This window comes from Balaenoptera acutorostrata, chromosome 3 (assembly GCF_949987535.1).
Source record: "Balaenoptera acutorostrata chromosome 3, mBalAcu1.1, whole genome shotgun sequence".
In the NCBI taxonomy this organism is placed as follows: Eukaryota; Metazoa; Chordata; class Mammalia; order Artiodactyla; family Balaenopteridae; genus Balaenoptera; species Balaenoptera acutorostrata.
Window position 1 is genome coordinate 2,665,120 of NC_080066.1, and position 17,676 is coordinate 2,682,795.

The 17,676-nt window shown below is 48.3% G+C and overlaps 1 protein-coding gene and 1 long non-coding RNA gene across 23 annotated transcripts in view; one reads left to right on the forward strand and one right to left on the reverse strand.

Annotated features, from left to right (window-relative positions):
• Positions 1 to 17,017, forward strand: part of SVIL (supervillin) — a 234,520-nt gene extending 217,503 nt beyond the window's left edge. For all 22 annotated transcript variants that reach the window (XM_057544478.1, XM_057544481.1, XM_057544484.1 and 19 more), the window contains 9 exons: positions 2,921 to 3,072; positions 5,332 to 5,437; positions 5,995 to 6,202; positions 7,627 to 7,760; positions 10,547 to 10,702; positions 12,262 to 12,405; positions 13,742 to 13,866; positions 15,756 to 15,911; positions 16,007 to 17,017. In XM_057544478.1, coding sequence (XP_057400461.1) covers positions 2,921 to 3,072; positions 5,332 to 5,437; positions 5,995 to 6,202; positions 7,627 to 7,760; positions 10,547 to 10,702; positions 12,262 to 12,405; positions 13,742 to 13,866; positions 15,756 to 15,911; positions 16,007 to 16,093 — 1,268 coding nt within the window. In that variant the 3' untranslated portion in view covers positions 16,094 to 17,017. The remainder of the gene's footprint in view (positions 1 to 2,920; positions 3,073 to 5,331; positions 5,438 to 5,994; positions 6,203 to 7,626; positions 7,761 to 10,546; positions 10,703 to 12,261; positions 12,406 to 13,741; positions 13,867 to 15,755; positions 15,912 to 16,006) is intronic.
• On the reverse strand, positions 4,952 to 8,120 carry LOC130707732 (uncharacterized). The gene is made up of 2 exons (XR_009007753.1): positions 8,035 to 8,120; positions 4,952 to 7,229 (listed from the first exon to the last, which is right to left on the reverse strand). It is a non-coding gene; the product is annotated as an uncharacterized LOC130707732 (long non-coding RNA).
• Positions 17,018 to 17,676: the final 659 nt, after the last annotated feature.

The following is a 17,676-nucleotide window of genomic DNA, read 5'->3' on the forward strand; positions in this document are numbered from 1 at the left end:
CCCGGGGCCCCTCTGGGGCGGGCCCAGCAGACAGCAGTCCCGGGAGACACGGCGCAGTCGCCCTCGTGGCGGAGGCCGGGCGGCCTGCTCCTCGGGAAGTGAACAGTGGCCCCCAGAGGCCCTGGTGGCCAGTGTCCTGCCCCAGAGGCTGCCTCAGGCGCCGCAGGGTGTGACTCGTGTCCCCCCAGGGTCAGGAAACAGGCAGCTCTGGGTACCCAGGGACACCGCGTCAGGCCACGCTGGGGCCCCATCCAGGGGTCAGTAAATGGGGTCCGGCTGCAAGACCGCGCGGTGAGCAACTCGCCCTTCATACCTCCGTTTTCTGTCACTTCATAAACGCAGCTCCTGGTGGTGAACTCCCTCTGGAAAGCAGGGCGGATGCAGCAACACGCTAACTTCGGCCTCGGGTCAAGGCCGCAAAGATGATAGTCCAGCAGCTGTTATCAGCATAGCTTAGCCTTTGATTTGCTAAAATTAAAACTAAATAAATGAGCCAAAAAGTAAGTTGTACATAGGATTAAATTTGGGGTATGCTGAAGAAAACTGCAAGGAAAATTCATGAAAACTTTTATGGCATATTTTTAAGGAAATATCCTATTTTAGGTATATACACACAAGCCCATTTTTGAATGTTAGGATGTAAAACGTTGGTTATTCAAGCGTGAACGTATATTTACACAAAGTGCTACCCAATTCCAAGATATGTGTCAACTGCTGTGATCTGTGATCTGTTTTAAGCATCTCTCTCCCCAGTAATCTAGTTGACATGACTACGTTTCACTACTTTGAAGAGTGTGGGATTGCTAATCAAAGGTAGACGTTTGTTCCTATCTAAATTAGCGGAAATTTCAATGGAGTGGCTTCCAGATTAACAGTGGATATGTGTGTATCATCTATTCATGGATGGTTCCTATTCACTTTGCCCACTTCAAACTACACAAACTTGACCATTTCAGGTTCATAGTAGAAGGCACTAAGGGCTGAGCTTGGTCAGAATCCTTTAAGAATTCTCATAATCATTTATGAAAATTGTTGTAGAGAACTTTGATAAAGGGTCCCCCCCAAAAAAATCACGTATGGCCCCTTACCTCTTAAGAACTTGAAAACGATGAGCTTTCTTCTTACCTTCGAACCTCAAAACAGCTGTGATTTTGTCGGTGGGACTGGAGCTGAGGAGGACTGAGGTCGTATAGAACCAGGGAATCCAGTTGTTATTCTTTTTTTTTTTTTAATTAATTAATTTTATTTATTTTTGGCTGCATTGGATCTTCGTTGCTGTGCGTGGGCTTTCTCTAGTTGCGGTGAGCGGGGGCTACTCTTCGTTGCGGTGCACACGCTTCTCATTGCGGTGGCTTCTCTTGTTGCAGAGCACGGGCTCTAGGCACGTGGGCTCAGTAGTTGTGGCTCGCGGGCTCTAGAGCACAGGCTCAGTAGTTGTGGCTCGTGGGCTCTAGAGCACAGGCTCAGTAGTTGTGGCTCGTGGGCTCTAGAGCATAGGCTCAGTAGTTGTGGCACGTGGGCTCAGTAGTTGTGGCTCACGGGCTCTAGAGTGCAGGCTCAGCAGTTGTGGCATGTGGGCTCAGTAGTTGTGGTGCACGGGCTCAGCAGTTGTGGCTCATGGGCTCTAGAGCGCAGGCTCAGTAGTTGTGGCACACGGGCTTCATTGCTTCTTGGCATGTGGTATCTTCCTGGACCAGGGCTCGAACCCGTGTCCCCTGCATTGGCAGGTGGATTCTTAACCACTGCGCCACCAGGGAATCCCCAGTTATTATTCTTGATTGCTAACACGCGTGGGCACCATAGCCACCTGCATCCTCCCTGGGTTGACCCCACCTAGGGCCACCCGGGCATCTGAGTCGAGAACTTAGTCTCCGGACGCCACTCGGCCTAGAAGGCTCTGCCTCGCGGTCCCTGTCACTCGGGCCTCTGCTCGCGTGCCTCCTCGGAAAGGTCTTCCCCCACCAGGCACTCGCAGCAGCTCTCCCCCGCCCCATGTCACATCCCGTCTTTTCCTCACAGCACTTCCCACCCTCTGAAGCTGCCTTGCTCAGCGCCATAGCCCCAGTATCCTGAAGAGTCCCTGGCACATAGTAGGTGCTCAGTAAATATCTGCTGAATGAAGAAATGAGGTAAATCTGGAGAGAGATCTATTCCGAAAGGTTGCAGTTTGGGGTCTGAGATACCACCTGAAATGACCACTTGCCCAAAGAACCGTGACTGCCCTTCAGTGGGGTTTGTGTTCCGTGTGCTGCTGACATCTATCCAATGCCCGCGAGGCCCCAGTGAGGATAAGCAACCCTTAATCCTGGCTGCAGCCCTGGTGGCCGCTATCATTTAAATCCCTGATTATTTTGTGAAAGCCATAGGTCAGCAATTTCTCTCTCCCCTTTCTGACACAACTTGGACACTTCAAAGTGTTTTTTTTTTTTTACTAGAATAGTCTTAGCAGACTACATTTTTTCCTTCGTGCTTAAAGCTGGCCCAGCAGTCGTTTGCAGTATCTTTTCTCCCCCAGCTGACCTTCTGCCAAAGGATGGCGTAATGTGGAAAATGCGTTTGTGTCTTCGGGAGCCCTTGGCCCTGCTCTGACGTCCCCACTTTTCTCTGTCACACACTTGGATGGTCTGCCACCTCCCCCAGGATGGCAGGTGTTTGTCTTAGGGTATCAGGAGGGCCCTGCAGATCATTTTTCTCCAGTTTGGAGACTCAGGATCCGTTAGCTAGAAGAAAGGTGGTTTCTCTCTCCTCCAAAGCCATGATCGATGGTCCCTCCAGCTGTGAATGATCGCTCCCCAGCGCTGCCCCCGAGCTGCTCCTTTACCGTTCGTCCTCACAGGGCCTGGGGGCCTGAGCTGGCACTGGCTCTTCCTGGGGTTTATCTGCTGCTCCCCCCACGCTCTGCTCTCGTGTGTGTCCGCAGTGGGAAGTCGGCAGAAGGGCGAACACCCGGTCAGGGTGGCCGGCAAAGAGAAGTGTGTCTACTTCTTCTGGCAAGGCCGGCAGTCGGCCGTGAGTGAGAAGGGCATGTCGGCTCTGACGGCGGTGCAGCTGGACGAGGAAAGGGGAGCCCAGGTAAGTCCCGTAGGCAGGCGCGCCAGAAACGAGGGGGCTGGCCTCTCCGGGAGCCGGAGGGGGTGTGGCCTGGTCCCCTCAACACGAAGGCGGTGTCGTCCAAAGCCCCTTTAGTCCTGGTCTGGCTTCTCCAGATGTCAGGCTCTGCCTCATCTTTCATCTCCCCACCTCCTCACCAGGAAGGCAGACCTCTCGTAATATGACCTTAAAGTACACCTGCAAATAGTAAATCCACAAAACAAGTGCAGAGAGCCCATGGGTGGTTTTGGTTTTGTTTCCACTTGACTGATCATCGAGGAATTAAAACAAAGAGATGCCATTTTCCACTCCTCAAATGGCAGAGATTTTTAAAAGAATAGATCCAGGGCTGGCAAGGATTCAGTAGGATGGGTACCTGTACCTGCTTCCACTGAGAAGTGTAAACTGAAATACCCATCCTGAAAGCAACCATGGCTTAGGAACCTTAAGATGCTCATACACTTTGATCAGTGATTCCACTTACACAAATCCATCCTAAGGAGAGATCAGCGATTGATGTAAACATTGAGTCTGCCCATCATCTGCGTTCCTCACAGCAGCCTGAGTGATTTTTCTAGGACGCGTCAGATGGTGCCCCTCCTTGTTCTCCATCACACTCAGACTACCGTCTGAGGGTCTCCCGGGGGTCCGCCCTGCACCCCCCCTCCAACCTCCCTCTTCTTGCGCCTGGTCAGGCCACTCCCACCTCCTTGCAGTTCCTAGACACACCTCTTTCCGCCCACCCCAGGGCCTTTGCACTGATTCCCCAGCCTGGAACACTTCCCCTGAAACCTTACATGATTCAGGTTTCTGTTTGAATGTCACCTCCATGTTTATCCACATCCCTCCCCATTTCCCTATCCTTCTCTGTCCCTTTGCTCTGCTTTATTTTTTCATAGCACTTACCCCTACGTAAAACAACATTCATTTTGTTTACTTATTTATTCTTTGTCTTCCCCATAAGCATGAAAGAGACTATGTCTGTCCTGGTCTTACCCACCATTATAACCCCAGGGCCTGCATGATGCCTGGCAGGTACCACTACCCAAAGTCAAGGTTTTGAAAGCATTTCTTTTTAATGTTTCGTCCCTTCCTTTATTACCAGTAATTAAGAGTTAACTCTGGGGTTTTGGGGACCATAACACCCTGTGCAGATCCTTTCACTATCTTGGATGAATAGTTAAGAATAGCATCAGGAAAGAGAGCAGAGGAATTTTCTCCAGAAATAGATCCATACTCACTCAGCCTTCCAGGTTCCTAAGAACCAATTCTCTTCCCTGAAAGTGTTTAATGCAGATGTTCTACTATGGACTATATTTTCCAAATAGCTTTCAGGGACAAACAGTTGTTAATTTATTCCTCATAGTGGATCATTTCAACTGCTTTTTTTTTTTTTTCTTGTAAAGGCTGTGAACGAGTATGTTTTATCATGCCTTCAAAATCATCCTTAGAGTTTTGAGTCTTAATCTAATTGGAGCATTTAATTTTTTTATCAAGCCAACGGATGGAAAATCACTGCAGAAATAGAAAACACTGCCACAGAATGGCTCTTAATGACACAGAATGAGCCCTGAGATTGATAAGTTAACTCATGGTGAGAAATGTGTCCTACCTTTCAGTGCTCCCCGACTGCCAGGCTCAGTAAACATTTCCTTGTTTAAGGGGCGATATCTTGGCAAAGTGAGAGTCAGCTGACTCAGCCCTACGTACGTTCTTGTTACTCTGCTGCATCTCACGCTGATGCGTAACTGTTGTGCTGACAGAGGCGCCGCTGAGTGGCAGGCCCTGTGAGTGGACCAGAGCCTGCAAGAGAGACAGTTCTTTTCCCCGGAATCACTAATCAGTGATTAGTCATTCTCACTGCTGAGAGGTTTTCTTTATTAAAAACATGTTTAATCACGTTATATCTGTACCGTGGAACACTGCCATTAAAATATCAAACTTCATGTTAAGAATCTTATGTGACAACAGAAAAACGTCAGTTGAAGAAAATCCCGGGATAAAGCAACATAAAAAACAGCAATCCTATTTGGGAAAAAATGTATACCTGAAAATACTTTGTATTATAGGAAAGCTATACGCCAGAATTGTAGTAGTGTTCTCTATAAATCACAATATTATCAGTGGCTTTTATTTGTACTTCTCAGTATTTTTCAGATTTTTGACAACAGGCATGTGTTATTTTTATGACTCTGCAAAAACCAGGACATGTGACTCACTGTAATGTGTTTAAATCGGAAGGTCCAGGTCCTGCAGGGAAAGGAGCCCCCCTGTTTTCTGCAGTGTTTCCAGGGGGGTATGGTGGTCCACTCCGGGAGACGGGAGGAGGAAGAAGAAAACACACAAAGTGAGTCACTTTGGCTGTTGGAATTCGATTCTGTTCTTTCTCTCCGGGAAGGTATTTTTGTAGGCGTGGGGCTTTAGAGTAACTCTCTCTTCATGTAGCTGTGGCCTGACCAGCGAAGGCCTCCTGATGTCTGCCTTATAAATCAGCTTTCTGGGTGCCCCTCCCCTCCCCGTTCCTTCCGTGGAGTTGCCTTCAGAAAGCAGCTTTGCATAAAGGAGGCCGCAAGATGGCTTGACCTTCAACTGGATCCTGGAGGGGGAAAAAAATCAGTGATCTTCTCTTCTAAATTATGTTATGACTTACCTAGGTCTTCGTAAGTGAATTATGTAAAACTGGTTTTTCTGCATCGTGCACTTGGGGCAGCCTGCTTCTCCCTAACTCCAACAAGGCTGGCTTTCTGGGGCTCAGTGAGACCCAGCCTGGCCTAGCCTCCACCTGCCCCCGCCAGACGCAGAGAGGAGGCGGGGCGTGGGCTGTCCTGCAGGCTCTGCTTCCCTGCAGGCGCCCCCCCTCCCGGCACGGCCGCGTCCTGACTGTGCCACCGGTGCCCCCTGCAGGCGAGTGGAGGCTGTACTGTGTGCGCGGAGAAGTGCCCGTGGAAGGGAACTTGCTGGAGGTGGCCTGTCACTGCAGCAGCCTGAGGTCCAGGACGTCCATGGTCGTCCTCAACGTCCACAAAGCCCTCATCTACCTGTGGCACGGATGCAAAGCCCAGGCCCACACGAAGGAGGTCGGAAGGACTGCGGCCAATAAAATCAAGGAACAGTGAGTGCTGTGTGTGTGAGCACCTCTCCCGAGGGCTTCCCGGGTGCAGGCTAAGGAGCCCAAGGTCCCCGTGGACGCCCCGTGTGCCCAGAGCGACTCAACGTGGGAAGCTGAGCCCCACGTGGTCAGGGGCCCTGAAGGTCCAAGTTCATGTGACACGTGTCCAGCCCAAACCTCCCCTGTGAGGGCTTCCCCACTTCCTGAGGACTTACCTGCCTCCGTAAAAGGCACAGGACCCCCCCAGCAGCTTCTTTGAAGGTGTGATTTGGCTTTTGAACTGTCAACCTGGAGTCCTTGGTTATTTAAAGAGAGCAAATTTCAAATATCATTTAGAGGAGCAGAGTCGGTTTTGTCAGAGCAGTGGAAGGTTTAAGGGCATTTAGCCAAAGAGAGTTGGTAGACCACCCACTGTGTCAGACTGAGGAATGCCCCCTCCTTCGGGGACAAGTGTGTTTCCCAGCGTCCCAGGCAGCTGCCCGAGTGCTGGGGTCCCTTCCTTTCCCAGGCAGGCACCCACAGGTGCCCACGACCCAGAGACAGCGCACCGTGACAGCCCTAGGTGAGGACCCACCCTGGGGAGGGGAAGGCGGGGAGAGCCCAGAAGAAGCTCTGCCGCCCGCCACCTGCCCAGGTGCCTCTGTGCATCCCGGGCAGCCAAAGAGCCCAGTGCCCCCCCCCGGCACTGGGGACATGCCCAGTGGTTCCTCGGGCTGAGACCCGGGAGGACCTTGGTGATACCGGTACAGTGGAAATGAAGAGTCTCCCACATCCCACCAGGTGCCAGCTGGTAAAATTCATTCTCTGGGCACCAAAGCAGTGCGGTCAGGGTCTGCTTCCCCCTGACAGCGCACATGTGACCCAGCGCACGTGGAGAGCGGGAGGGGAGGGACCTTTCAGCTGGCGGACAGCTGTGAAGCGAGATGCTTCTTCTCCAGACATCATTCTGAGGGCCAGGAAGCTGGATGCTAGACAGGGTTCAGCCAGGTCTCACGTGGCACTGAGGCCCATCAGATTCATCCCTGGACCCCTGAGAAAAAACAAAATGAATAACTTATCCCCTCATTCAACAAACACTCATTGAGCCGCCGCCTGAAGTCACGCACAGATCTAGGGACCCGGGCCGTGCGAGTGGACACACCCAACCCTGGGATGAGGAACAGTAAATATGTACGTGACATATAAAAACAATGATTGTTTTCATCATGGCTTCTCTGTAATCCAACATTCCTCTCTAAGGGCCAAGCCAACCCCTCCCTGCTGCACACACTCAGATACTACAGAGCGTGTTTTCATTCATTACAAGGATTGTTCTAGTTAGAAAGTAGGAGCGAGCTGGTGAACCAATCTGTAGAGTTAGTAGGGAATAATTTTGTGCTGCCCTCACTTCTGGGCCTGATAAAAACTCTCGGACTCTCTCTGTGCAGATGTCCCCTGGAGGCCGGGCTGCACAGTAGCAGCAAAGTGACAATTCACGAGTGTGACGAAGGATCGGAGCCCCTGGGATTCTGGGACGCTCTGGGGAGGAGAGACCGGAAGGCCTACGACTGCATGCTCCAAGGTAAGCCCCGGCCCCAGCGCCTCGAGCACCAGCTCACTCCGCGCGTTTACACGCATGTGCTCCGTACAGCACGCCAGGAGCTACACCCAGGCCGACTCCTCTGGGGCCAACAACACGACAAGGAGGCTAAATAACACATATGGCTGATCCTGATGCCAAGGAAAAGCTGTGTGTGTCAGAAAAGAGGTGCAGGCGACAGAGGTGGAGAGTTAAGAAGGAAGATTTCTTCCACCAGGAAAAAATCACACAGGGCTCCATGGAAGACAGCACTTACCGGAGGCTTGGAAGTGTAGGTGTGGCTTGGAGAGAAGTGAAGGAGGCAGGGAGCATTCCAGGAAACGAGCTGAGCACAGCGTGAAGCTCTGGAACAAGACGCTTTCGGTGTAGCCGGCATTCAGGGTGCAGGGAAATAGTGGGGTTTAAATGAGAGAGTGGGTCGGTCTTGTCTTTAAATACACAAAATACAGATCGACATACGTGCAGAATAACGTAAGAAAAAAGCTAACAATTACTAAGCCGTTAAGGCGAGCCAGGCCCTGTCTGAACACCTGCTGGACGTTCACTCACTCAGTGCTCACAACCCAACAAGCTGCCCTGGTCACCGATGGGGAAACCTAGGCCTGGGGTGATTAATCAGCTTGCCCGGGTTGGATAACAGTGGGATGTCCTCATGACCGCACCACCATACTGCCTATCAGCTTTTACAAACTTTTACATAGGTTTTTAAAGTACAGTTGACCCTTGAACAACATGGGGGTTAAGGGCCAACCCCACACACACACACACAGTCGAAAATCCACATGTAACTTGTAACTCCCACCAAACTTCTCTACTCATAGCCCACTGCTGACCGAGAACCTTACCAAGAACATAAAGAGTTAACACACAGTTTGTAGGTTATATGTATTAAATACTGTAATTCTTACCATAAAGTACGCTGGAGAAAAGAAGATGTTATTAAGACAGTCATAAGGGAGAGAAATTACATTTACTGTATCGTATTTATCAATACCGTAAATTTACATCATCTGTTTACGAAATGAATCATTTGTCAGTACCTACATCAATATTCTCTTAGATGATACAAAACACTATAGATGTTATACGTATTACTAACACTAGACATCAAAAATGAAAAGATAACGTGAAAAAGAAATTCATATATACAGGTATAACGAAGAAGCAGCAATATGATTACTTTACAATCGGCTAGTGTCATTGATACAATTGCTTCACAGTAGCCCAGCCTATACACTAATGAACAGTTATAAAATTTTTATGGCATACAGTGTTACAGTCCTATTCATAATAAAGTATTGGAAACATTGTTACATTTTTATAAAAATCACTTACCCGTGATGATAGGCTGATACACAGCTTCCCCAATTATAAGAGAGAGAGGCATACTGTACAGTAATGTAATTCTTTGAAAGCAAAGCTATAAAACAGTAAGAAAACTAACATATTTTATTTTCAACATCGCTCACCTCATGCCTATGTAAGGACAGGCTAGTATCTACATATATTTGATGCATTCATGACATACCTAAATTTTCTTACTTTTTTCAGTATTTCTAGGCTATTCGGTTTGTCTGCAGGTTTTTTTCAGTGTCACAAATCTCCAAAAAATTTTTCCAGTATATTTGTTGAAAAATCTCCATGTATTAAGTGGACCTGTGCAGTTCAAACCTGTGTTGTTCAAGGGTTAACTGTACTGCATATTGATGGGAAATGTTTGAAAGTACAAAGAAATTAAGAAAGAAAATAAGATCCTTATAATCCCGTCTTTCAAAGATGTGAACCAGAATTAACATTTCTTTATGCAATAAATACTTATTTTTTAAAATAAAATTTGGACAGCATTCTTTATACACAGTTTTGCAACCTGCTTTTTCCCCTTAATTTATTATGAACAATTTCCCAAATCCTATTTTAATATTTAGACTTTTAATGGCTTGCAGGGTATTTCATGAGTATATCTGCCACTCTCTACTTAGCCTGTGTCCTATAGTTGGAGAGCTGAGTTCTTTCCAGTTTTTCTCTAACAATAATAAAGTTGCGAATAATTTTCAAAAGAATTATCTGCATTCATTTCTAGTTAAGGTATATTCCTAGACATGGAGCTCCTTTGTTGAAGTTACTATAAAAGCCTTACAGTTACACATCAGCAAGTGTCACCAGAACACTGGCACCAAATTCCACTCTCACCAGCAATTTACAGACGTGTACGTTTCACAGCACAATCATACACTCAGTTTATTACTTTTTCCTGTTTGCCAACATTGATGGTAGAAATTACTATCTAAACACTGTTATAACTTAATGTTTTAAATTAGAAGTAGTTAAACGCTTTTTATATGTATTTTTTAGCCATTTGTACTTCCGTTTAGGTGTATATTTTATTTGTGCCTTCAGCACATTTTTTAGATATTTATTGTTTCATTATTGTATTCCTTTATAGACTACTAAGGATATTAACAGGTTTCCATATTTCCCATTTTGTCACTTGCCTTTTAGTTTTGTTTGGTTGGGGGTGCTTTTTGTACAATGTAATTTTTCATTTTTATGTTGTTAATGCATAAATCTCTTCTCCTTGAATTATACTTCTTTTGTAATTATGATTAAAAAGGCCTTCCCCACCTGCAAGTTCAGATAAATCTTACCTCTTTTTACACTTTGCAATGCTTTGATCATTTCATGTCTAACAGACATTAATTCTCCAATCCACCTGGAATTTACTTTGGTGCGTATTTTGTCTTTAGCTTTTGTTCTCTTTTCTCTCAAAGATCCTGGAAATTTTAACTTCACGCCCCGCCTGTTCATCCTCAGCAGCTCCTCTGGCGATTTCTCAGCCACGGAGTTCATGTATCCCGCCCGAGACCCCTCTGTGGTCAATTCTATGCCCTTCCTGCAGGAAGACCTGTACAGCGCCCCGCAGCCAGGTATGGCCCACAGAAGGGGGTAGTCGTGCTGAGCCAGCAGAAGGCACGCCTTCCAAAAAGGCTTTTTACTTTTGCATTTTTAATTTGCCAAGTACACTTTTTAATATTATCACACCTCCCCCCCAAAGGAAGTTGACATCAATCACATATTATAGTGTAAAAAACTGACCCTCAGTTACTCAACTCACCCAAATTCATCAGTTAAGAATAGGTTGAGTGCAACTGTGTCAGGCATGAGTCTCTGCTGTTCTCTCAGCCTTCCCTCCATCTTGCTGCTTCATGGTCTCCATGTGGCTGCCCCTGCTCCAGCCATCATGTTTCTGTTCAAAACAGAAGGAAGAGTAGGGAAAAGGGCAATAATGAAGGCCATGTCTCTCTCTCTCTCTCACCAGATAAAGCAAAAGCTTTCCCAGAAGCCCCCAGCAGACTTCCGTTTACATCCCCCTGGCCAGAGCTCTGTCCCATGGCCACCCCCCAGCTGCAAGGGAACCTTGCAAAAGTCCAAGGAGCAGGGGGTTGGGAGTATCTGTGGAGTGAGCCCAAGAACAGTGTCTGCCATGCTGCACAGCAGGGCCAAGACCCGTGTCTTCTGATTCCAAGGTCAGGGCTGTATCCACTTGACTGCCACCTCAAGGCAGAAGCTGTGTGCTCTTGTCGTGGGACAGTCACAGTCACCAGAGACCAGGCGGTAGAGATAGTTGAGGCTGAGGTCGGCTGCCCCGGCCTCACGGCATCTCTGCTCTCATATTACAAGAGCCTGGAGTGGCACCAGGAACCTCCCGGACCCTGGCAGCCCCGGTCACCACCTACAAACCTCGACGGTGCACACGGTCACAGGGTCATACTGGGGAACTATTAGCCAGTGTCTTAAAAGGGGCTGCTACCCACCTCTTCGTCCTGAGGCTCAGGATGGGTCTTCAGCCTCCACTGGGCTTTTCAGACATGTGATTATCACAGAATTCTGAGATGCAGGCTAGGAAAGGACTCAGGCGAAGGACTCAGGCGAGCCAGGCTGGCGGGTGTGAGAGCCCTTGACCAACGTGGAAAGCGTCAGGCTGACGGTTTGCTGGAGAGAAAAGGGAGCAGCACTTGATTTCCGAAGCCTGTTCCTCCCTGAAAGAACCAGGGACTCAGACCACCTGCAGAGCAGCCCTGCGTGGGGCATGACCGCTGGTGACCCGAGGGCAAGCGTGATGTACTCCCCAGTGTTCAGCACGCATTTTGGAGATCAGCGGCGCTGACAACCCCTTGGGGGTCACGTGTGTCATCTGTCCCACTCTTCTCAACCGGCCAGGACCCAGAGGGCAGCTGCAGAAGGGGCAAAGGGGGAAGGCATGGGGGGAGAGGGAGGAAAGAGCCCACCTCATCGACGCCATCTCTCTGCCTCGAGGCACCTCCTGATTCACCGTTCAAAGGGCCAAGACATCAGGGGCACCCTCCCCGTGGCCCTGAGTTTACCTGCCAAGGGGATTCTCGCGCTGACCAAGGCGGCAGGGAGGGAGGCGTCGGTTCGGTGTGGGGCAGAGCCCCTGACTGTCTGCTCTGCTCTGCCCTCGCAGCACTTTTCCTTGTTGACAATCACCACGAGGTGTACCTCTGGCAGGGCTGGTGGCCCATAGAGAACAAGATCACCGGCTCTGCCCGCATCCGCTGGGCCTCGGACCGGAAGAGCGCCATGGAGACAGTGCTGCAGTACTGCCGAGGTGAGGCCGCGGCGGAGGGGACCCTCCATCCGGGCGCCCGCTGGCTCTCTGCAGACTTGCTCAGAATCCCAGACCACGCTTCCCTTTCCACGGGCGCCAGCGGCCTGGATAAAGCCGGCAGACAGCCCTGAAACCAAATGCTTTCCCTTGAACTTTGAGGCTTACTACTTTTGAGATTAGTACATTCTCAGCTGCCAGCATGAATGAGATTTCATTTTTCTCTCTTTTTTAAATTGAAGTAGAGCTGATGTAGAATATTATATGTTACAGGTGTATAATATAGTGATTCACAATTTTTAAAGGTTGTACTCCATTTATAGTTATTATAAAATACTGGCCTATACTCCCCGTGTTGTACAATATACCCTGGTAGCATATTTTATACCTAATAGTTTGTACCTTTTAACCCTCTCCCCCTATATGGCCCCTCCCCCCTTCAACAAACTAGTGAATATCATTTTTCTCTTTTACATTATGAGGCCGAATAACTTGTCACCCTCGAGGTTAACGGCCGAGTTGTGGGATGCCTGGCCTGGTTAAAACCCTTCTGCACTCAGGATTAATCATGCTGTGGAACACCAGGCCCCATCCACGCACTGTCCTCACGCAGTGTCACCCCGTCAGGGAGTAGAGAGCACCCCCAAACGGGCTGGAAGGCCCATGGCAACCTTTCTGTCATCTGTTATTCTGTTTAGTGTTTTACCTAAAAAGAAAGATCTGTAGTCAATTCATGGCTTTTCTACTATACCATCCACCTGAAACATCTGGTCTTTTACATAAAACGAAGATGCCAGTGATTAATTTCTTACCTGAATTTTTAAGATTTCATTGATTACTATTACTGAATATGTACAGCTGATTTTCTCTTGGAAAGCTCTTTCGTAAAAAATAACTTAATAAACTTCCCACCAAATGTTTAAGCTAAAGTAGCTTCTAAAATGCTGTCATTAGCTGGTTAATTCACACCAAACTCAAGGCTGGGTTAGGAAATCAGAGGAATACTTCACAGGCGAGTCCAGGAGGAGGGAAAGGTCCCACCCAGACGCCACAGAGAGAGGCTTTCTTTTCTCCCATCCAGGGACCCAGAAGTGTTCTGTTAGGTTCAGGAAGTTTAAAGTCAGGTCGATCCCACACAATTTTATGCACAGTCACATGCATGAGATTAACATTTTTTGTAAACATCATGGCGGGGAGGGGTTACAACTACTCACAACTTCCATTTTAACCCTGAAGTCAAGAGATGCAAACAAGGAAAAAATTTCAGGGGAAATGAGAGAAAGCCAGGGCCATCGGGGCCACGCTGGGTCTGTGACATCTGCCTTCTGTGTGACCGCAGGAAAAAACCTCAAGAAGCCGCCCCCCAAGTCTTACCTCATCCACGCCGGTCTGGAGCCCCTGACCTTCACCAACATGTTTCCCAGCTGGGAGCACAGAGAAGACATTGCAGAAATCACAGAAATGGTGAGCACGCCCCTTCCCTGTCGAGGGGGCCCCCTGCCTTTCGGACTGTGGGAGGACTTCACCTGGGGAGAAGCAGCCAATGGCATTTTCACGTGGGAACACGTTTCCTTGTTCACAACACGTTAACCAGTCTACGTAGAATCAGTCAGGAAGAGGAAAAGCCTAAGGAGAAGTCAGTGGAAATATTTTGGTAATTTTCTACACACAGCTTACGTTCAAACACTTAAAAGCAAAGGTGAAATTTAATTAAGTTGGAGACAACGCATAAATAAAAGCAGCCGTCTCCTGTTAGCTAAAGATCCGTTGCTTCTCCAAGTCCATATAAGGCACCGCAAAAGGGCCCCTGGGTCTCAGACCCTAACGCTGGGTCGGAGGAGACACGAAATAAGCCCGTGGTGAAGTCACTGCTCAGCTGAGTCAGGGAGTGGAGGTGCTGCGAGCCCATCCTGCGGGGTAGGGCTCGGCTCCCCATTCCTCCTGGCCTTTATGAGACCACCTGGTGTCTCCACGGGGCGTTTATCGCAACCTCTACTCACCACACGTGTTATGAGCCAGAAGGTTATCCTTTCCAGCTGCACCGAAAGGAGGAAGCTTACTGCCACCGTGTAGGATTTCTCAAGGTGTGAGTTTTGAACGCTGCTCTAAGTAACAATCCTAAGGGCGTTTTCAGTGTTGTGGGAGACAGGTCTCTTCCGTTCAGATTTTCTCACCCTGTAGGAGGAGGGCCGCTTCCCTGGTGGAGATGACGTGGAGGGGTATTTGATAGGAGGTCTGGATAAGTTTAAACAAACAGCAGAAGTGCGCTGCTGCTTGACCACGGAGAGGGCCTGCTTCATCTCTGCTGGTGACCCTAAGCTCGCTCCCTGGAGCCCAGTGGACTTGATCTTCACAGATGCGGGCTCAGGCCGCCTGGGAGCCGACTGGCATGGCGAGGTGGCTCTATCCATGATGAACGTGTGACCCAGGACACCTCAGAGCTCTAGGGGTTACGAGCCCCGTTGCTGCGGTCCAAGTTCAATTACGTCAATCACTGCCATTGTCCCGTGTGCCCTGCAGACCCCCGGGGGCTGGCGGTGGGGGGGGGTGCTCTGGGGAGTCCTGTACAGCCGGCGGGCCGGTGGGCAAGTCGTGATGAGAATTCACTGGGAGCCGCTCTGTGCCGGGCACTGCTCCAACCACTGCACTCAGCTTCGCCTTCAATTTCCACAACAGTCCACTAAGATCCAGCTGCTTCTCGTCGCCATTTCACCGGCGAATTAGCCGAGGCACCGACACACGGAGAAGCTCACCCCGATCTCTGACGCGTTCCCTCCGCCACCCGCCCCCCCATCCCTAGTCTGCGTGCTGCTGAATTCACATCATTCCCCACACACACCTCCACCCAAAGGAGGCAGCCCACTGGGGGTCCCAGGGTTAACAGAGGAAGATGGTTCACCCGGAATAACCTGTCCAGATGAAATGCACACAGTGGTTTAAAAACAAAAAAGACCTCAATTCAGCCCCAGCATATTCTAGATGCATTTTCTTACCTCCTTTTTCTATTGAGGATTAAGAGATGGGGTCTGAGGGGGTGGAGGGGGGTGATTCCTTTTCAGGTTAATTGTTTTTAAATATTTGTAAACAAATTCCATTGTTTGCATGCTTCCAGCGTTTCAACTTCGCATTTAATCATCTTCTGGATAATTCACTCGTGTGATAGTCCCTAAACTTTTTTCCTGATGCATCTGAAATGCCGTGCAGGGTGAGATGGCAACTCAGAGCCTCATCTCCCCGAGCGGGGTCTCCAGGATGCGGTGCAGATGGGCCAGGGGGGCATGCTTTCAGGCACATGATGAAACGTGTTCAGATGTGGGACATGGAGGTCCCCCTCTCTGCCCCCTCTTCTCCAGGACACGGAAGTTTCAAATCAGATCACCCTGGTGGAAGATGTCTTAGCCAAGCTGTGTAAAACCATTTATCCACTGGCCGACCTCCTAGCCAGGCCCCTGCCCGAGGGAGTTGACCCTCTGAAGCTGGAGATTTATCTCACCGACGAGGATTTCGAGGTAAGTGCTTCTTCAGGTGGGACAGCGTTTGAGCACAGCATGCGTGGCTTGTCGGAGGGTCCTTTCACTCAGGGCGTTTCTTTCCCTCCTTCCAGTCTGCACTAGACATGACCCGAGACGAATACAGTGCACTGCCTGCCTGGAAGCAGGTGAACCTGAAGAAAGCAAAAGGTCTGTTCTGAGTCATGAGATGCTGGAGGAACCTCTGTTGTCACTTTCAATACTGCTGGACCAGGAAAATGGATGTGGTTTTTTTTTGGAAGCGGGGTATGGCTAGTCCTTTAAAAAATATTTTTTCATCCGCGTTTTCGAAACCTGAAGCGACCAGCTCTCCTGCTTGTTTGGGAGTTGTGTATCTTGTAAATGTTCCAGAAAAGTCTCTGGAAACACACCCTCCACGATTCGGCAGATGGCGTCCATAAGGCATCCGTATCCCTACGCGCACTTACGCGGTGGGTCCTCCGCAGCGGCCACGGCACTGCCCTCCTGCTCCTGCTAAGCGTTGCCTATTGTTTTTTTTTTTTTGGAAGCAGTTCCCTTTATAAAGTGTTACTTTGATAGTTTGTGGATTCTAAATATATATATATTTATATAAACACCGTATAAATCAAATATGTATTTAACAAAGCAATATGTATTCATTCACTTTTAAGGTTTTTTTTTGGTGTCAAAATAATATTAAAAGGTAGTTGCTTCTGTTGAATTAGTTCTGCCACCAACGTGTACCTTCACCCACGTTCAGAGGCGTCTCCTTCAGCGTTAAGTCAGGTCTGACTCGTTCTGAGTGCTGCTTCCGGTGCTAAGATGAACAAAGAATTTATACTTCCAGGCACAGGCCCTTAAGATCTGTGCAAATCCACCTTTCTACCTTAATATCGCCCCCAAATGTATAGTGCCTTGTTTTATGTACAGTTTATATACAGAAAAGTTTGCTCTGCATTTTTTGACGATGGTTTGGAACATTCTCTACAATTTTACTCTGAAATGGTAGAAATTTTAAAAGGAATCTCAATTTCTAATACCTGTTGTTGTAAAAATTAAATGTGTCATTTGGCGATGGAAGACTCCAAAATAAAAGCTTCAGAATAAACACAACTATGAATTGATTGGTTCACACTGAGTTCCTTTCTGAAAAATATTTTTTTGTAAACGTTAACTTAGTACCAATATTCCACGATTCAATATTAACTGCCGTAACTTTTAATTTAGCTCAGGGCAAGAGGTAATACAAGGTTATAAGACTAAATAATAGACAGATATTCGGCCCATAAAATGAGTTGTAAGTCCTATGTTGTTGAAGAACATATTTTTGCAAGTCATCATTCAACAGAAGCTCTTTACCCTCAACTACAGCTGCATCTCAAATTCAAGAGCTCAGTGCCTTTTTAAAAACACTGCAGACATAAGGCATTTAGAAAGCGTTAAAAGCTCCTCACCAGCTCTTATGTTCTTAAACTCCTAGGTCCAAGGGAAAAAAATTTGAAAAAGAAACTAACACAACATTGTAAACCAACTACACCCCAATAAAAAGAAAAAGAATATATATAACTGACTCACTTTGCTGTACACCTGAAACTAACACAACACGGTAAATCAACTGTACTTCAATCAGTCAGTCAAACCCCAAAGCCCTGGTTCTGAACAAAGACCACAGAGCCCGCTGTGAGTTACCAGCACCCACTGTGGTCTTAGTTCACACGTCGATCACAGAATTTCCTTAAACTCCGTCACTGACTCGTGAGCGCCGCCCCCGCCCCCCATGCCC